This window comes from Agelaius tricolor, unplaced genomic scaffold (genome assembly GCF_023055355.1).
Source record: "Agelaius tricolor isolate 1412-34295 unplaced genomic scaffold, bAgeTri1.0.p SCAF_10, whole genome shotgun sequence".
Classification (NCBI taxonomy): Eukaryota; Metazoa; Chordata; class Aves; order Passeriformes; family Icteridae; genus Agelaius; species Agelaius tricolor.
In genome coordinates, this window is record NW_027269270.1 from 20,867,766 (window position 1) to 20,887,719 (window position 19,954).

The 19,954-nt window shown below is 57.4% G+C and overlaps 1 protein-coding gene across 7 annotated transcripts in view; it reads left to right on the top strand.

The window, feature by feature from the left end:
• The window catches only part of TNS1 (tensin 1), a 68,990-nt gene that overhangs the window by 28,455 nt on the left and 20,581 nt on the right, over positions 1 to 19,954 (top strand). For 4 of the 7 annotated variants that reach the window (XM_071435177.1, XM_071435178.1, XM_071435180.1 and 1 more), the window contains 12 exons: positions 129 to 179; positions 697 to 819; positions 1,117 to 1,181; positions 1,303 to 1,386; positions 1,505 to 1,617; positions 2,192 to 2,252; positions 3,630 to 3,705; positions 3,843 to 3,972; positions 4,350 to 4,415; positions 4,970 to 5,131; positions 13,578 to 15,278; positions 17,679 to 17,759. In XM_071435177.1, the coding sequence (XP_071291278.1) occupies positions 129 to 179; positions 697 to 819; positions 1,117 to 1,181; positions 1,303 to 1,386; positions 1,505 to 1,617; positions 2,192 to 2,252; positions 3,630 to 3,705; positions 3,843 to 3,972; positions 4,350 to 4,415; positions 4,970 to 5,131; positions 13,578 to 15,278; positions 17,679 to 17,759 (2,713 nt within the window). The remainder of the gene's footprint in view (positions 1 to 128; positions 180 to 696; positions 820 to 1,116; positions 1,182 to 1,302; positions 1,387 to 1,504; positions 1,618 to 2,191; positions 2,253 to 3,629; positions 3,706 to 3,842; positions 3,973 to 4,349; positions 4,416 to 4,969; positions 5,132 to 13,577; positions 15,279 to 17,678; positions 17,760 to 19,954) is intronic. The other 3 variants (XM_071435179.1, XM_071435181.1, XM_071435182.1) reach the window with 1 other exon arrangement.

A 19,954-nucleotide genomic window follows, 5' to 3' on the forward strand; every position in this document is an offset into this window, starting at 1 on the left:
ATGTTACTCAGGGTAATGTGTCTGGGGAAGCCTCTCATATCAGGATTTGGGAAGGCTTTGGGGCGAGGGAGAGGTGAGGTGGCAGCAAGGAAGATGTCCTCTCACTCTGCTTTTCATCTTCCCTCAAGCTTTTCAACCTCTCTGAGCGGAGACGTGATATCAACAAACTTCACCCCAAGGTGGGTCACAGCTGTGAGAAGCAGGGAGGTCTCAGGGGCCTCAGGGCAGGCCTGTCTGCAGGACCAGCTCCCTGCTACAAGATGTCTAGGGGAAAAACAGCCACCTTTTCTATTCCATCCAGCTGGGAAAAACCCTGAGAAAAGCACTGAGACTTCACACTGTGTTTGTGGTAGTTCAGCTTGACTCCCATTACCCTCCCAGTCCCCCCCTCTCAGCCCAAAACTGGCTGTTTGGAATCTCCTGGAGACCTCCCTAAGGCATTGTCCTCATCCCTCTGATAGTGGAGGAGCCCTCAGAAGCTGAGCCAATAACCTGGGGTGAGGGGCCTGAGATCTGGGACCACGGTGGCCTCCCTGGACCAGGGATCTGGGCAGTGGGGTGCAGTGTTTGGGATGGGAGGGTGCATGTCAGAGCAACACAGTAATGCCTACCCTGTGTAAAGGCTTTGCCCACTGGCAGGCTGGGAACTCCACGTGGGCATGCCTGTGACCCCAGGCTGTTTGTTCCCCTGTTCAGGTGCTGGATTTTGGATGGCCTGACATGCACACCCCTGCACTGGAGAAGATCTGCAGCATTTGCAAAGCCATGGACACGTGGCTCAATGCAGCAGCACACAACGTGGTGGTGCTGCACAACAAGGTAGGCAGGACCCATCACTGGCGTACAGCAGTGGGGCACTGGGGCTCTGTGGGGCTGCAGGGATTGGGCTGAGCAGCCTCAGAGGCCGAGAGATGTGGAGAATGCGGTGGTTTGTGGTTTGGGGTGTGGGTCGGTGTCAGCACATATGTGTAGATTGGTGTGTGTCTAATAAGGGTTGGGGCATCTGTGGGCTGGTGTATTCTTAGAGGGATCAGTGTGTGTCTCTGTGGGATGTCTGTGCCTGGGTGCTCACAGGCCCTGCTGCCCCATGACTCCCCTTCTGCTGTGTGCCTGCAGGGGAACCGTGGCCGGCTGGGGGTGGTAGTAGCTGCCTACATGCACTACAGCAACATCTCAGCCAGGTGAGAGAGACATGAGGTCCTAGGGTGGCCCTGGGGCTCACTGGTGACCTCCATCCCAGTGGTGCTGGAGTGCTGGTGCCAATACTTTCCTTCAGCCACATCTACCCTTTCATGCCCACAGTGCTGACCAGGCTCTGGACAGGTTTGCCATGAAGCGCTTCTATGAGGACAAGGTGGTGCCCGTGGGACAGCCATCCCAGAAGAGGTGGGTCCTGGCACGCCTTTGCAGGCTGGGTTTTTCCCCGTAGGGTGGTTGGATGCAGGACTCCAAGGTGGATGTTCCTTTGTGGGTTCTGCCCCTGAGCTGCCTGTCTGCCCTCCAGGTACATCCATTACTTCAGCGGGCTCCTCTCTGGCAGCATCAAGATGAACAACAAGCCCCTCTTCCTCCACCACGTCATCATGCACGGCATCCCCAACTTTGAGTCGAAAGGCGGTAGGTGCCCCCAGCTGCTTCCCCAGCCTGCCTCTTCCCACCACCATCCCACACTGCCCGGCCAGGCTTGTCCTCCTTGGGGGATATTTTCCACCATTTCCTTGTCAATTTGAATTTCCCTTTTCCTCTCAGAGACTGTTCACTCATAAGAGCAGGGTGCTACCCTTTTCTGGCACAGATGCCCCCAGAGGATGCCCTCCCAATGCTGGGCACTAACCTGAGCTGTGGGGTGACAATGTTTTTCTGACAGCTTTTCCAAGGTTGGCTCCAGACTGGAGATTGGGAATGCAGTACCCTATCTGGTGCTACCCTATCCCCAGCCCACCACTTGCCCTAGGTCCTGCAGGACCCAAACTATGAGGGCTTTGCCCTTTCTCAGCTCATCCACAGCATCCTTTCTGCCCATTGCAGATGTTGCCCTTGGTCGGTGCGGGCTGGCTGGGGCAGGGAGCGGCTGTTTGCTTTGGCTCCCTCCCTGTTTGGATTTCTCCCCCGTGACTAATCCCTCCCCTGGCCCCTCCGCCCAGCCGGCTAACAGCAGTGTGCCTTTTCTCCCCGCCTTGATGTCTTCCAGGTTGTCGGCCCTTCCTGAAAATCTACCAGGCCATGCAGCCCGTCTACACCTCGGGGATCTAGTAACTATCTCCTCTCCATGGGGCTTTCCTCCTGCCCAGTGTGGGGGGCATGGCAAGCGGGGGAGGATGGAGGGGATCAAGGACAAGTCCCCTGTGCTCTTGTGCTCTGTGCTTAGTCCGTTTGGGGGCCAGGGGAAAAAAAGGGGCTTCGTTTTTTTTTGGAGGTGGTAACTGGGTGTAGTGGGCCAAACTGGACCCTTGTGCTGAGAGTGCTGTAGTGACTCCGTGTATCAGCAGAGGGAGCCTGGGGCTGCCGGAGCCTGGGGCTGGGTGTCCCCGGAGGGAGGGGGGAAAGGGACGGGAGACATCTGGGAGATGAAGGCACCCTGGGAGATGAAGGAATTTCTTCTCTCCCTGCTTACAGAACTGCTCTTCCTGCCTGGATTAGTCCTCACAGATCACAGAGTATTCTTAGTTGGAAGGGACCCACAAGGATTATTGAGTCAAACTCTTAAGTAAAAGGCCCATATGGGGATTGAACCCACAACCTTGGTGTAATTAGCACCATGCTCTGAGCAGCTGAGCTAATATCCTTTCTTTATCCAAAAAAAAAAAAAAAATTCCCTTTGTTTTAATCTCCCCACAATTTTTTTCTGATGCTGATCCCGAGAGCAGGCACTGGCAGAAGGAAAACAGGAGTTGATTTCTCCAGCCTCCAAGACACTCTGCCAGCGCCACATCCCAGTCTGGGTGGGACCCCTGGCTCCCGGTCTCCCTGGAGGGACCAGAGCACCTCACCTCTGGGATATTCCCATCTCAACCCCCAGGACTAGGATCTCACTTCTGTACAGCCATGGGTCCCCGTTAGCTGAGATTTACTGCCATCCCAGCCTTGCCTTTCAGCTTTTAATAGACTGTTTATGGGATGCCTGTAATAAACTCCAGGTTTATCTTGCCTGTGAAATCCTACTCCTTTCTTCCCTTGTTCCTCGCTGCTGACGCCACCGCCCGTCGGCAGCCTGTCGGCCGTGCACCAGGAGGGGAGGGCTTCCCGCAGGGAAACTGAGGCAGGGAGAAGAGTCTTCCCAGAGATTTCTCCCTTTGTGTCCTAAGCCCCAGTTGAGCTGTGGGAGCCAGGTGGATGGCTGATAGCCCAGCCTCAGCACTTGGAACCTGGGCAAACCCTCCCACCCAGCAGTTTTTGCACCCTTGCTGAGCTGTGCCTCAGTTTCCCCTTCCTGTCCTCCTTCCAATGAGAATGGGATGCTCCTTGAGGTGGTGGATGGGACGCCCCTCAGTCACAGGGAGGGCAAGCTCTGTGCTTTGCACCTTTTCTGCCTGGATTTGGGTGGAAGGGCTGGTTGAGGTGGTGCTAGGAGTTTTCTGGGGGGGGTCTCTGCACCACAGCTCACATCCTCCTGCTGTTCCTCTCTGCAGCAATGTTCAAGGAGACAGCCAGACAGGCATCTGCATCACCATTGAGCCTGGCTTGCTGCTCAAGGGCGATATCTTGGTAAGGATCCTCTGCTCAGCTCCTGGCGTAGGAAGCAGACAGGGGTTGTGTGGTTACCTTGCCTCAGGACCCCCAGATTCCCCCTTGCCCAGATCTGGGGGCTTATCCTGATGGCCCATCCCTGTTTCCCTCTGCAGCTGAAGTGCTACCACAAGAAATTTCGCAGCCCTACCCGTGACGTGATTTTCCGTGTGCAGTTCCACACGTGTGCTGTTCATGATCTTGACGTCGTCTTTGGCAAGGAGGACCTGGATGAGGCCTTCAGAGGTAACTGCTCTGGCATTTCCCTGCTCCAAACTCCCTCATCCTCCTGCCCCTGTAACTCTGGTATCATCATGGGGACATCTGGGCACCCATCACAGATCCACCCCTGCCAAAACAGGGCACCCCTGCTCATCTGCAGGGTGTGGTGCTGCTTGGGAAGTGGTGGCACCATCATCCCTTTCAGTGCCAAAACCATTTTACTGCTGCACAGGGGCTGCCTCGGGGTTGTTCTCGGGGCTAAGGTGCACTGCCCCATGCAGGGATATCCCCTAGCAGCTCCCAGCCTCAAGGTGGTCTGCAGGTGTGTTTGGGGTGGCTGGCTACTACTGGAGCTATGGATAGAAATAATTTTTTCCTTTATTCTGCTCTCTCCTTGCCAGATGACCGCTTCCCTGAGTATGGGAAGGTGGAGTTTGTGTTCTCCTATGGCCCCGAGAAGATCCAAGGTATGGCTGGCTCAGTGCCGTGGCAGTTTGGAGGTGGATGCTGTCTCCTTTCCTTCTCCTCAGCTGTTCCCCTGCTCCCTCCCTTGTGACCTCTACCTGCCCCATTGCAGTCCCTTTGTCACCAGGGTAGGGTGAGGCATTCAGGCAGCAAGGCTGATCTAGGAGCACCTGTGGATGCCCTATCTCTCTCGCTCTCTTCCCCAGGAGGCTGCTCTCCAAAGCCTTTGGTGGCCCAGGAGAGATGGAAGGAATGTTTGGGAATGAAGGACTCCCTTGCTCAGAAAGCCCAGATCCATGCACACTCACTGCCAGTCTGTGTGCTGGTCTCTAGGCAATCCCAAAAGCCCCAGGCAGTCTTGTACACCTTGTTTGTGAGTCTCAATGTACATCTTGTGCTCATCCATCTCTTGATGCTGCCTTTTCTACAGGACTCTCCTGCCTTGCCCTATGACTCCTGAACTTTTTTCCTTGCATGCACTTTTCTCCACCTATTCCCTCATCCCATCCTTGCTGGTTCCATTGTCATCCTACCTGACCATCCTGCCTCTTTCCAGGCATGGAGCACCTGGAGAACGGGCCCAGTGTTTCTGTGGACTACAACACGTCCGACCCACTCATCCGGTGGGACTCCTACGAGAACTTCAACATCCAGCGTGAGGACAGTGCAGAGGGGGCCTGGGCTGAGCCACCCCTGCCCAGCAAGCACCTGGAGAAAGGTTAGGGCTCACAAGGTGGTTGGCCAAAGTGTCCACATGGAAATATTCTCTACCCCAGGACAGGGGACATTGCTGGGCAGTGGGAGTTGCTGATGGGAGCAGTGTGGCCATGGGATGGGAGAGCAAGATCTCATGGACTTTGCCTTCTGCCACAATGCCAGAGAGCTTAGGCTCTTCTTTGCAGCACTTATCTGTCAAAGTGCTGTTTGCACATGCAGAGTCCAGCCTTAGTTTATGCCCCAGAGCTTTAGGAAATCCAAACCCCACGTCTGCAGGACCATTAGGTATCTGAACTGCAAGCATGGCAGGATGTAGATTACTTTAGTTGCCCCTAGGGGATGAGGATATCTTGCTGGCCTTTGAGGGTCTGCAGCATCTCTCAGAGCTGGGATAAGCCCTTTGAGCACCCACTGTGTTGCAGCAAGTTGACTGCTGTCACCCACTTGGCAGGAATGGGCAGTACTTGTATGTCGAAGGGTGGTGGGCCCCTGTCCTGGAGGCAAGGCCATCCATGGCCAAGCAGATGCCTGGGCTTTCCTGGCCAGATCAGGAGAGACGTCCCTGGAGCAGGGACAGCTGCAGTCCCTGATGTCCCTGAAGGTCACCAGCTGCTTTGAGTGGGAGCAGTGGATGGCGACGCTTGCAGTGGGGGCTCTGGGTGCCTGGGGTGGTGAGAGTGTCTGTGCTATGGTGGTCACATGGAACCAGACCTGGGGCGGCTCTGTGGAGCTGGCACGGGCACTTGCCTTGGCACAGGGCAGTAAACAGGCAACTCGTGATGTGCAGGCTCAGCTGTGGGCTATGCGCAGCCTGGGGAGCTGTGGGTCCAGCCTCAAGCTGGAAAAACTGCATGGCAGTCCCCTCCTGCCTGCAGAGACCTGAGTGCCCCTCATTGCATGTTCCCCTCTGGACCCTGGGCCAAAGTTTCTGCACCCCAGCCTCTCACAGGGCTGCAGGGGTACCTCAGGACTCATCTCTGTACTCTTGTGGGGTTCTTGGTGAATACTGGGGCTGCAGAAGTACCCCTGGGCTCCTCTCCATTCCCCCTTAGGGGTCTTAGGTGTCCCTCCATGCACCAACTGGGCTGTCCTCTGTGCCGGGAAGGGTGGCAATAGGGAGTGAGGGCACCTTGAATTTGTAAACACTGTCCCAGTTTGGAGATGATCCGGGACTGTGCAAGGGTGAAGCTGCAGGCAGAAGGCTGCCCTCTGACCCATGCCAGCAGAAGCAGCTGCAAGAAGCCCATCTATAAGGGTCTTTCCAGCTGTCCCACGGGGCACTTTGAGCAGTGGTGGTGGGAGTCAGTGTGGGCTCAAGGGGCTCAATCTTTCTCCCTCTCTGTTGTCACTTTTCCTCTTTTCCAGCCTGTCCCAAGCCAGGATGGGGACTCCGGTGTCTGGCTGTGCAGGGGGGGTCCCTGTTTATGGTCGTTCTTGCCTTATTTGGTCAGGGAATTGCACGCCACATTTTTGGCACCACCAGGCGTGAGCAAGCGGCGTCCGGGGGCGGAGGGGGGTGAGGTTGGCACCAGGACCCACGCTGGGCTGGGATCAGCCGCTGCTCCTTGTCCCCGCCACTGCTGGTCCTGCCACCCGCCGAAGGCTCCCCACGGACGGCCAACGGGATCGGGATCGCCTGCCGCACGGTGGGTTCCCCATGCCGCCTCTCTGCTGGCCACAGACCCTCTCACTGCAGGTGGATGCCCTTTCTCCAGCAGCTTTGTCTCAGCACGGAGCACCCATAAGGGCTGGGGGGTGCCTGCCAGGGTGGGATGGTCCTGTGGGACCCCAGAGCTGGAGGGACAGGCGGGTGGCTGGGGATGGTGCCTGTCCTGGCATTCCCCTCACCTCTGCTGTGCTTATCTGGGGGGACTTGGAGAAAGGGAATCTCATTTGCAGTGGGGTCATCGGTTGACTGAGTTCTTCCAGAGCAAGGGGCATGAGAGGGGGAGCTGTACCATCACATCTTGCTCTCTGGCTGAGGGGACACAGCTGGATTCAACCGGTTCTCTGTGAGCCACTTCCATGGGACAGGGTGGCCCCATCAGTGAACTCACCCTCCTGCTTTACTCAGGCAGGGTGTCTCCTGCCCACCATGTTTGAGCTGCCCTGTGGCCCTTAGGGAGAGTGGGGTGCCCCACAGCCTGTCCTTCCACCCCTCAGCCATGTCTGTACAGCCTGGGGAAGGCAAGTGCTCTGCCTGCTCTCCTTATTCCTCCTTGAAGGGGCTTTGGGGTTAGTGGTGGCTGCTTGGCAGGTTCTTGCTGCAGTGCCCACGGCCATTGACTGGCTGAGTGTGTTTGAAGGCTGAAGGGAGGTGATGGCATGCTTCATCCTCTGGCTGATTTTGCGGTTGCCAGCACTGTGGTAGCTCTCCTTGGGGTGCCAAGCTGGCTCCAGAGAGGCAGGAGGAGGCTGGCAGCTGGATGTGGCACTGCTGGGCTTGCAGCTGGTTGGAGGATCACTGCAGAGAAATTTTGGGGTTCTGCAGTTGCTGTAACTCTGTCTGGAGATAATTTATTGCCTGGTTTGGTTTTGCTGAGAAAACCAGTGCTGATAGAGAACAGGGTGCTGAGGCTGGCATGGAGTCAGTGGACAGGTTGTCCTCAAGGTCTGAATGTGTGACTGTTTTGGGGGAACCCCAAGCTTTGGCATCCTGGGGCAGTGTGAGAAAATGTGAAATGGTTACAGCAGCTCCCTGTAACCACTGGTCCTTGGACCCACCCTGGGATGGCACTGCCTGCCCTGTCTCTTTACCAGGCTGGGAAGAGAGTGACCAGGGCCTGGCCAAATCCAACATCTGTGAGAGAGTTGCTAAATCCCCACCTGAGTCATGGTTCTGGCATAGGGCTCCCCTGCAGCTCATCCCTGTCTTCCCACACATCCCCACTCGCAGGGCAGGGCTGGCTGGGGTGGGGACTGGGAAGAGCATCCCACCCTTCCAGTGAGGGGAGGTCACATCAGAGCCTGAACCACATTTGGCATAGGTCAGGGGGTCCTGGAGCCCCACAAATGGAGCTGGATGCTGATCCTGCACTTTTCCATGCGGGAGAAAGCCCCTTGATGGGGTCGCTGTCATCTGTTTGTCCCCCAGGAGGTCCAGCATCTCACGGGGTACACTTTTTCTAGTTGGGTCAAATCCTGCCCCACTTATCAGGAGGGGCTGAGGCTGCCCAGAAGGGCAGGCCAAACTGTGCAGAGGTGGAGAACCAAATGGTCCAGGCCAGAGCTGTTAATCCATTGCTGGAGCTGCTGGCAGGCTGCTGCTCTCCCCCGGCGGCTGGATGGGTCCCTAGGCCCGGCTCGGTGGGGAGGGGGGCCACTGGCTCTCCTCTTGCCTTCACCAGCTGACTAAAGCTGAAGGAATTCACTTCCCTTCCTTATTCTAGCCCTCTCCACTGCTCTCTGCTCCATCTGCTGCAAGGTAAGAGTGCGTTGAGGTGGGCATTTTGGAGGGCAGTGGGGATCTGCATGGGCTGGATGGGAATTCACAGGGGGTGTCCCCCTTGCTTCTGATTATTCCCCATGGGTGAAATGTTGGAGCATCTACAGGCTTGGCTAGGCATTTCAGCTGCAGTGTGGCTATTCCCAGGGCAGGATCTGTCCTCTGACCTGGTATTTGGGGTTGTCATGTAGGGTGGGGGGTGGGGGTTGTTCCCACTGGGACCAGGAATCCAGCAGGGCTAGGATGTAGGGAAAGAGAGACTAGCTGGTAGAAACTCAGCCCCTTCTCTTCCCCATTTAAACTGTCCTTGAAGTCAAAACTTTTAGCAGTTCTGTGCTTAGGGCTGGGGTTGTCCCGTGGCAGGAGTGGGGAGCTCTGTCTGTGTCCTCCTGCAGCCGAGACAGCTGCAGAAAAAGGGACAGAAAATAAGCAGGAGGTTTTGGAAGGACGCTGGCTTGGCGTGTGGGAGCATCTGGGAGCAAACAGGGCTGTGAGTCAGGGGGCTGGCTGGAAACACTGCTCTCATCCCCTGCCGTCATCCATGGGGGTGTGGGAAACGCGGTTTGGGGGATTAGAGTGGAGGGAGCCTCACGTTTTTCTGAGTATATTGGATCAATTGAGGAGTGGAGTCCTGAGCATGGCTTCAGGCAGGGGCCTGGATGTGGGGTGGGCTTGCTGTCACCTGGACAAGCAAATTGTGAGCACCATTCCAGCACGGATTTTGCTTGGGGTGGAGCAGTTTGGTCTCAGAGAGCTCTGGAGTGGATAGGATCATGGCATACCTCCTGTCACAGAGCAGGGCAGTGTGTACATCCCAAAAACAGGGCTGGAATGTCCGTGCTGTGCCCGTGGTGCTGGCAGGACAGGCAAGAGGATTGTGAAAATGGGTCAGCAGGGTCGGTGGCTTGTCCATGGCTGGTTTCCGCCCCTCTTTAGCTGTGTAGTTATTTCAGATGGAGAAACTCAAGTCTCCAGCAAGACACTTGAATTTGCAGACCCGTCTGGGTTTCAGCATCATGTGTGGCTTGGAAGGACATCCCCACCCTGAATGTGTCTCTGCTCTTTGGGGACAGGTGTGATGCATGCACACAGAGGCTGGGCAGGGCTGGGTGTTCCAAATGAGGGGCTCACCCAGCGGGGTGATGCTCAGTGGACGGTGCAAGGTGGGCAGGCTGTCCAGCTGTCCGGCTGTCTGTCCTGCCTAGGAAACAGTTAACGCGGCGGAGCCCTGCCTGTGGAGGAAGTAGTTAATATTCATAGCTGGAAGCTGTCTGTCTGGCTGTCCTCCCTCCATGGCTCCCACCCTCTCCGCACCTCACTGAGGTTAACTCGGGCTGGGGCTGGAGCTTGGGCGGCCCCGCCGCCCTCCCCGCGCCGCTCCCCTTCCCCTCCCGCTCCTCCCTGTGGTCCCTGTGTGGTCCGGGGCGGAGGGGAGCACAGCCGCACCTCCTCGCCTCCATCCCATCTCCGGCCTCTCCCACCTTCGGGCTCCTCCATCCTCTCCTCCAGCTCCCCGTGTCCCGGGGTTCCCCGCATCCCACCCCTCCCGGCGCCCCGCCGCCGGCCGGGTACCCCTCTCGCGGCCCCGCGGGACACGGCGCTGGAAGGGAATAGCTCCCTCCGCGAGAGGGAAAGCAGAGCCAAAGGGACAAACGCCAGCCCAAGCCAGCTCCAGGCCGTCGGCTCCTGTCCTGGACGGACACACGGGGCTGGCTGTGGACGCCGTTGGAGCTGCCACCACACCGGGTGCCCCTGGAAGGCTCTGGTGCTGGAAGGGGTGAAGGAAAGGGATTTTGCTGCCTGCTCCTTCCCTTCGCCTCGGATCTTTTAATCCCCGTCCCTTTTGGTAAGTCCTGACTTTGCTTCTCTTTGGTCTCGGGGCTGGGTGGTGAGTTCATGGTTGTGGTGACCCACGGCTTGGACTGGGGTTGCTCCGTGCCATCCTATCTGGTTACAGGATGAAACCAGAGATAAGGAGGCTAAACTCTTCCCCGTGTGATTCTGCTCACACCCCACATCCTGCAAAGAGTCCCGGGACCCCAGGGTCTTCCCTGTGGGCTGATGCTCCAGAAATGCATTGGGGCCAGAACTCTGGGTGGGGAGTGGAGGCAGCAGGTGGGATGCTGTGGGGGCACGACACGGGGAGACACGGTGACTCCTCAGCCTTATCTTCTGCACCGCTGCAGAGCCGTGGACAGGATTTGGGAGTTTGGGGATGCGAGCCCACCCCCTCGGTACTGTCACACTTGTCCTGGACCAGTTTTTTTTACTGGATGTAGTCACAGGGTGCTAGAGAAAGAGGACAGAGCATTTCTCCTCTAGGGCAGCGAGCCTGACAGCAGGGCTGGGACCAGGCTGGGCTCGGTGCTTCCCGCAGCTGCCTCTGTACAGCTGGAGCAGATAGAGCCATGGCAGAGCTGCGACGGGGCTGAGCCCAGGGCAAACCCAGCCCACGATGGGATGGCACAGTCTGCCAGGCAGGAGCTACTCCGACCTTCAGGGATGAAATCTGACCTTGCTGGGAGCTGCCGACTCTTTGCAAATGGGGTGCTGAGAGCTTGCTGCTTTGAGGGTGGCTGGTTTGTCTAAGGTGTTCTGTTCCATTATCCCTTAGTTTTTATTTTATTTTATTTTGTTTTGTTTTGTTTTGTTTTGTTTTGTATTCAACTTCTCAGGTGACTAAGTCATATAGTCATATGAGAGATAGTGTGGCCCAGGGATAGTGGAGGAGGCTTCAGAGTGGCAGCAAATAGCAGGATTTGGGATTTGTCTCGTGGCATCAGAGCCCAGGAGGTACATGGGGTTGAGGACAGGATGAACAATCAGGTGTGGGGCAGAGCAACTGTGGGAAAAGGGCTTGGCTGATGGCTGAGCTGTCACAGGCTGTTCCTTGCTTACTACCCTGCTACTGCTCTCGGGTGAGTGGGTGGCCACCAGCCCCCCTGTGTCCCGTCCTCATCAGAAGCTCTGGGGAAGGTGGGATGTAGCAGTTGGGGCTTTCTGTCTCTGCCATGAACTGCTCTGTGCCCCATCCTCACCTCTCTTGGGGACATTTCTCCCAGCCGTGGGGCAGTACCCAGCCTAAAGAGTAATTAAAGCCTTTCCTGTCTATTTTTTCCTTTGGCACCACGTGGTTACATTTATATTTATTTATTCCCTTTTCCTTTCTGTTCCTCTGCCGTTGTTCTCCCAGCCCCCATCCTGGCTTTTGCCCTGTTTCTTGAGACCAGCCAGCACCATCACAGCCTTCAGATAGGAGGGCTGTGCCTTTTCCCCTGTCTCCAAGCAATGTCTCAGCCTGTCCAGCATTGACACTGCCCCTGGATATGCTGTTTTTCTCTTTTTCCCTCCATGGAAAGGGTTTCCCTCCCTCTCTTACCCTTTTCCCCAGTAGGGGAGGTGTTGTGGAGACAAATGCTACTGGCTCCTGGCTTTACTGGCTGGATGAAGAAGCTCTGAGTCTCTGGGAGAAATTCTCACTCTTTCCCATACCAAGTGCCCAGAGAGGACCTTGCTGCGTGGTCCTGAGACACCTTCAAGCCAACATGAGGCTTTGGGGCTCAGCTGCCTCCTTGGGATACTGCCAGCGAGGATTCAGGAGTGGAAAATAAGCAACGAGGAGAGGGCCCTGACTTTGTAGGACTTGGGCTCGGTGTTATTACCCTCCTGTGCTTTGTGGTGAGGGGGTTGTTGGCGTGGGAGCTGCCGGGGTGCGGGTGCGGCGGCATGGGCCTGGTTAAGCTGTCCCGGCTCGGAAGTGTTTTGCTTGCAGATAGGGCCGCTCTGATTTCACACTATCGTGTTAGGGCCGTCTTCCGTCCCTGAGTCAGCTGCCTGGCCCCCCGCCAGGGAAGAGTCATTTTTTCCTCCAAAAGAAAGTGTTTAACACTGCTCGCGGGACCTTCCAGGAAACCTCGTCAGGGAGCTGGAAAAACAAGAGTCTGCAGCCTGGTCCGTGCTGTGCAGCTCTGGCAGGGGGGGATGTAGCTTGGGAACTATTCCCATTGCTGTCAGTGGCCAAGGTCCCTCTGTACCCCCAAAATCTCTCAGCCCCACTTGGAAAGGTTTAAGGGGTGCAGCTGGTTGTGGTGTTGGTACTGATAGGTGTGATGGAAGCTGGGGGGCTCAGAACTGGAGTGCAGGATTACTGGTGATGATGCTGCCATGCCCTGGCTGCCCCCAGCCTTTTGGGGCTGTGGACCAGAGCCAGCTGCCCACACTAGACTTGAATCAAGGTGCCAGGACCTTCCTGTGGAGGAGATGTTGCATGTTCAGGGTTGGGCAGTGGCACTGTCGGTGCAGAAGCTCTAGGGCAGCTTGACCTGGCCTGAGAGAGGGAAGGGAAAGAACAGAAAGGGTGGGAGCCTGTCTGTAGTCAGGGAAGAAGAAGTCAAGGATGTCTGTGTGACTGGATCTGTGCATTATCTGGGAGGAGAGTGGGCAGGGGGAGGAAAGGTGGGTCTGTGGTTCATCTGTCCTTCACCCGTGGGCTGAGTACATCCATCCAGCTGGAGACACAAAGAGCTACGAGGCCACATACTGATTGCCTCCACCCGTCCTCCTACGGCCTGTGGTGCATCTCCTCCACCCTCCCTTTTTGCCTCCCTGGTGCCACATGGCCCTTTGAGGCTGGATGAGCCCTGCGGAGCAGCGATCGCTGACTGTGTGGGTAGCCCTGGCCCCTGCCAGCCGTGGAGGAGAACTGCCAGGAATGATGCCTGGAAATAGTGCACAGGATATTTGGTGGATCCCAGTGAAGCAGGCAGCACTTGCGTGTGGATCGGGGGGCTGTGGGGGCATGGGGTTGGGGAGGACCTGGCTGCGATGTCTCTGCATGGTGGCGCCGGTGGGAGTGTGGAGGGTGCCGAGGAGACATCGATGCTGGTCGTTAAGTGTTCTGGCACACGGAAGAAATCGAAATCACCGGCTAATGGGACCCATTAGCTCCATGCAGAGAGCCAGCAATTGATCTGGGGTCTCGTGTTCGTTTCTCCCCTTGCAGAGGTTGGGCACACACAAGGGCCCCTGGATGGGAGCCTCTACGCTAAAGTGAAGAAGAAAGACTCCCTCCACGGCAGCACCGGTGCCGTCAACGCTGCCCGACTCCCGCTCTCGGCAGCGCCCAACCACGTCGAGCACACACTCTCGGTGAGCAGCGACTCAGGCAACTCCACCGCCTCCACCAAGACCGACCGGACCGATGAGCCGGGGGTGAGTGGGGCACCCAGTGGCCAGGCGGTGCTGAGTCCTGAGGAGAAGCAGGAGCTGGATCGTCTCCTTGTTGGCTTTGGCTTGGAGAGCGCGCCACCCATGCACAACCACGTGCCCGGCCCCGTGCCGGCGCGCCTGCCCACCATGCCGGGCCGCCACGTGGTGCCGGCTCAGGTGCACGTCAACGGGAATGCCGCGGCGCTGGTGGCCGAGCGGGAGACAGATATCTTGGATGATGAGCTGCCCAACCAAGATGGGCACAGTGTGGGCAGCCTGGGCACGCTCTCCTCCTTGGATGGCACCACCACTGCCAGTGAGACCGGCTACCAGGAGGCGCCTCGGGTGGGCAGCCTGTCCTCCCTGCCCAATGGCCCCTCGAGCTGCAATGGGGCTGAGAAGCTGCTGAAGGAGGGGCTGTACGATGGCGAGCCGCTCTCCAACGGTGGCTACCCCTACAACAACCAGAACACCCTGATGGGCCACCAGCTCCGTGACACGCTGCCTTCCTTGCGGCCCTCGGCATCCACTCAGGAGCACCTGGCTGGCTACACACAGCGCCTACCGGGCTCCCACGCCCCAGGGTGGCTCCAGCCTCAGCCACTGCCCAGCTCCCAGCCCTACCTGTATGCCTACGACCACCCCGGAACCTACCGCTCCCGGTCCTTCCCGGCAGTGGACACTGCCAAGTACGACGCCAACCCGGCGCTGCCCCAGGCCCCGGCTCGCAGTACCAGCAGCCGGGAGGCTGTGCAGAGGGGCTTGAATTCCTGGCAACAGCAAGGGGGAAGCCGGCCACCTTCCCGGCTGCAGGAGGGTGGCATGGAGAGCCACAGCCCCAGCATCTCTAGCTGCAGCCCCCAGCCCAGCCCGCTGCAGACGGTGCCCCCGCACAGCCACAGCATGCCCGAATTCCCTCGGGCGCCCTCTCGCCGGGAGATTGAGCAGTCCATTGAAGCGCTGGATGTCCTCATGCTGGACCTCGCACCTGCCGTCCACAAGTCGCAGAGTGTGCCTGCCACCTCCCGTCAGGACAAGCCAGCCGGACCCCTGCCCTCCTCCCTCTCCACCCAGCCCATTGCTGGTCTCTACGCCCGGCCAACTCCACAGGTGGCCCAGCCGAGGTCCTTCGGCACGTCCGTGAGCCCCGCGGTCTCTGAGCCCGGGAGCAAAGCCTATTCTCCTGGAGAGCTGGACTATGGGGTGCATGATTATCGGGAAACCTATTCGCCCTACAGCTACCAGCTGGCACCGCTGCCAGAGCCCAGGAGCTACAGCCATGCCCCGGCCGGAGCACAGATGGGCACTGTCCCACTCAGCACCTCGTGCTACAGCCCTGTGGGGTCTCAGCAGCAACTCACCTCCTCCCCACCTTCCCCCACCGTCCCAGCACAAAACCAGATGCCCCTGAAGGGACCAGAGAGCTATGAAGACCTGTCGAGGTCGGCAGAAGAGCCCTTGAATCTGGAGGGCCTGGTGGCCCACAGGGTGGCAGGTAGGATCCTTTGGTTCCTAGGGGGGACGGGGAGGATCGCATGTCCCGAGGTGCTGGAGCACACAGGGGTGGCATGCATGGTAGAGCTGGGGATAAGTGATGTGGAGACTCCTTGTCTGTGCTGGATCTGGGCTTGGGACTGAGCCCCCTGCCATGGAGTCATGCAGGGCAGGGAAGCAGCCTGTGCTGCTCTTTGCTGAGATCCTCCTTGCAGCTTGCTGTCTGCAGCAGCATTGCCCAGAGCGGGGAAAGGGTGGCTGAGGGTGTCAAATCCCCCCATCATGTTAGGGTAACAGGGCTGGTCTGTCCCTGGTGGCAGGGCCAGTCACTGGGTCTCTGGGGAATATCTTTCTTTTGGGGAGAATATGGAGGGTTTGGGAAAATGTTTTCATCTCTGGCTGAGGTTGTCCTGCCTGGACCCCACTTGGACATGATGTTCTCCCTGCCTGGAGCATGATCTGGTATAGGGTCTCAGCAGAGAACTTCACTTGTCTTGTGTTTGATGTCTCTGTGCTCATCCCTGATTTCAGTCTCTTCTTTCCCCCCTGGATTTCTGGGTTTGGTGCTCAGACCTTCTCCTTGGGCAGCTGGGGTGCTGCTGGAGTGGGGACTAGGCTTTTGGGAACTAGGCTTTTGTCTGTCAGCTGTAATTCTGCCCAGCTTGGCCCAGGGTGGTTTGAATCTGGACCTAACTGTGGGGCAGTGGTCAGGGGCTGGGAAGACATTTCCCAGCCCTACCAGAGAGGTTTGGTGCTTGGCTGGGTGCACTGCCAAGTGTCAGTGCTGTGGCTGGATGAAGGCATTAGCTCTGCGCTGTGGAGGGCAAGCTGCATCCACCAATCCCCTGCACTCCTGCAGCTCTAGCTTAGTGGCTTTGGGGACACAAGAGTGTCCCAGCTGCCCAGAAAGAAGGTGCCATGGTGCTGTGGCAGCTCGGTGCCCTCCCTTCCCACTGCTTCGGCTGCAGTTGTTCAATTATGGAGTGACATTTGGGAAGGGTTTGGGGCTGTGGGCCAGCTCGTGATGCTGGGGCTTGGCAGCTCCGTCCCTTCCAGCTCTGTGCTCAGTCCAGAAACTCGCCCGGCATTAGAGGGAGGGGGAAAAGGCTTGGCTGGAAAAATCCAACAGCATCAGCCTCCCAGGAGTGGGGACTGAGTCACAGGGTGGGGGGCAGGAGGGGTGCAAGTGGCAGGAATGGGATTGAGGAGGGTCATAGAGTTGTTGGAGGAAGTTTGCATCAGTCTGGACCTGACCTCTGTGATCCAGATTAGATTCACAGAGGGTCATGGGGCTTTTGCAAAGAATTTAAACAAACCTAAGGACACATGGATGCCCAAACTGCGCTGTATGTCGGGATTTAATATTATAAACAGCACATGCCTGCCCTCCCCTGCCGCCCCACATGAAGAATTAAAATGGGCTGGAAAAGTAGACAGTTCTAAGGAGAGGAGGAAGAGTATTTGCAGTGTGTGGAAAATGGACTTTTGATGGTGTCTACCAGAAACATCCATCTCCCCAACTTGGAGTCAGGTCCTCAGGGCTGGGCTGGGGTTACTCTCATCCCCTCGTAGTCACTGGGCTTCCCAGGGAGGAGAGGGGCATGTGGGGGATGGTCCCCAGCCTGTGGCCACCTGTCTCTGCTGGAGCTGGGCCTTCTGTGCTGAGGTGGGGACAGTGGGTGGCCTGACCTCTGGCGGGAACAAGGTGTCCTGAAGGCAGCGTTGGGAGGGGACAGCCAGCAGGGACCGTGGGGCATGGACATGTTTGTTTACATTCCCTGCTGCTATAAATTGCCTGCGTGTCCTGGCACAGAGATGAGGAGCATCTCACACCTCCTCCGTTCTTGGTGGGGGAATGCTCCCATTCCTTTTTCCCTCTGATGATGGAGGGGAAGACATGGCACAGGGCAGCGCTGGCATGCCCAGCATCTCCCCTCAGAGGGGAGGTGGTCCTGTCATCCTTTAAGACCCTCTCATCTCCTAGCAAGGCATCTGGGGTCACCCTGTCTTGTCCCAGCCCTGAGCATTCTATGATGAAGGGGACCTGCATGCTGCCACCCCTGAGAGGATGGTGATGGGGCAATTGTGGTGTTGCACAAGGCTATATATGACTAGGAGCCACCATTGATTTCCCATATGGGTTTATGTGGTGCCTGGAGCCAGGCAAGTTGGCTGATGGAAAAGCAGCTCCAAGCAGAGACTGAGCTCCTTCAGATCCCAAATGACCCCAGACTCATCTGTTGGACCCCAGCTAATATTTTCTCTTCTTTCTCTCTCTCTCCCCCCGTGTTGTATCTCGTGACATTTGTCCTGTCTGCCCCTTCCTCTCTCTGTGGGGGACTGTGTCTGTCCTCTGTGACCTCCCACCCTCCTTGCACTCCCTGTCCTGGTATGCTGGCAGAGTACAACGCCAAGCTCAGGGAACTCAACAAGAGCACCAAAGTCCCCCGTCCTCCTCTGAGCCAGCAGCGGTCCTTCTCCGGTTCGTTCATTCCACCTCCTTCCTTTTCCCTCCTTCCTTGTTCTCCAACCTTCCCCATGCATCCTTCTCCTTCCCTCTCTTGCATTCTTCCCCCCTCTCATCCTTCCTTCCTTTTCCCATCTTTTCTCTCTCCTTCCCCTTCATCGCTCCTTCCCTCTCATTCTTCCTTCCTCCTCTATGCATGCTGAGTGATCTGTGTGTTGCATGGATGTGGGATGGAGGGAGGCTCAGGAGACCATTTCCATGCAGGATTGATCCCTTTTCTCAGCAGAGTGATGGTCAGGGCTCCCATTGAGCTTCTCCAGTGATGGAGGAGCCCTTGGCCCTGGGTACAGACTCCCCTTCCCATGCTTGGTTTTGCATCTCATCCAAGCCTGGCACTGCTTGCTGGTGGGGATTTCATTGCTGGGCCAGTTCTGGACCCTTGCTGCATCCCCCTCCAAGCTTTGCCCTGACCATGGCTCACCCCCTTGGGAAGCAAGGGCTGGGGTGTAGCTCCACAGAACCCAGATATAGCCAGTTGTCAGCCCAGGAGGGTCTCTCCTACATCAGTTTAGGGATCCCCACGTCTTGGTGTGCAGCTGGAGAGTGTGGGCTGCTGAGGCTGGATTTTATGCAGTGTGACTTTTGCTCCTTGAAGGTGAGTTTGCCCTGGGTGATGTGGGCTGGTGACCTGCTTGGTGCTTGTGCATCCACTTGTTGCAGGGCAAGGAGAAGGTGGGAGATGGAGTGGGGAATCACCATCTTTCTGTGTGACCTTTCTCTCCCCACTGGCACCCCGGGTTTCTCCCCAGGAGGACCAAAGAAGTTTGAACCCTCCCAGTCCCCAGCACAGAGTAAGGTATTTTATTGTACCCATTTGGGATAATCAGGCAGGACGTGGGGAGCAGTCTGTGCCAGGATGGGGTGAGTTGGGCTCTGGTGAGGAGCAGCACAGGACAGCATCTGTTCCTCATGCAGGCAGGGAGTGAGTTTGCATCTCTCTTCCCTGGGTGTTGTGTGTCCCCATTCACATCCCAAGGGCCTTGGGATGCTTCTTTGTTCTCTCCTGTCCACTGTGGGGATGTCACCTGGCTCTTGCCTGGCAGTAGTTCTAGAATCTCATGGCCTAAAAGCAGCTGCCTCCTGATTAGCCTAAAACCTGGCTCCCCAGCTGCAAAATTACCTGGGTTTGCCATTGCTCCTCTTTCCTCCTTCCCCAGCTGTTGTGCTCCCTGCCCTTCCCCAGCCCTAGAGCTGTGCTGAGTCTGAGGGCAGTGGGTTGGTACTAGGTGAGGTACTTAAATGAGCAGCAGAAGGAGTGGCAGTGCTGCAGGTGTTGGGTGAGAGGGTGAGGAGTGGGGTGCAGGCTCCTGCTCCCCCTTTGTGAACAGGAATCTGCCATCCTGCAGCCAGCCACGGCGTCCTTGGGAGTCCAGTGACAGTACTGTGGCTAAGGGAGGCTGTGTGTCTGCTGAGGGGGCAAAGCAAGCTGGGGAAAGGAGAGTTTGTTTTTCAAGCATAGTTTCCATCCCATAAATCACCCAGGGGGTCGGGGGAGCCATGCTCAGAGCCTGGGTTTCCTCCAGGCTTTGCTCCGGGCGGCCTGTGAAGTTTCCCACTCTCCGCTCCTGAACAATGAGTCCCTTTTTTCCCTTCTTCTCCCTCCCCTCCCTGTGGCCCCGGCCGCTTTCCATGTCTGGGGAGCGGAGCAGCCAGGGCTTGCTGAGCTCCTGGGTGTCCCAAGGGGCCAGATCCAGCACCCTGTGGTTAGGTGACGTGAAGCCCTGGGGACGGAGCAGGGGAGGGAGTCCCATGCTGCAGATGTGTGATGTGCACTGATAGCCAGGCTCCATCCATCTGCCGAGTTTAGTGCTTCCCAAATGAAAACTGCAAAGCAAGGCAGTCATGCAGTGCTCGAGGAGACAGTCCCTGCCTCTCTGAAGTGCTCAGGCCCTGCAGCTCACTTTGGAATGGGCCAAGGGGTCCTCCTGCTGATGCTCCTGCAGTGTTCAGGAGAGCCCATAGTGCACAAAGTAGAAGGAAAAAAGAAAATATGAGAGTTTGCCTTTTTCCCCCCGTGTATCTTGTTTTTCCCTGTGCTCACAACTGCGAGCTTCAGTTCCTTCTTTTTTTTCTTCCCTTAAAGTGAAGAGCAGGACAAAAGATATGGGGTGGCCCTATGCAGTGCTGCCCATACCCGCAAGACAGCTTCC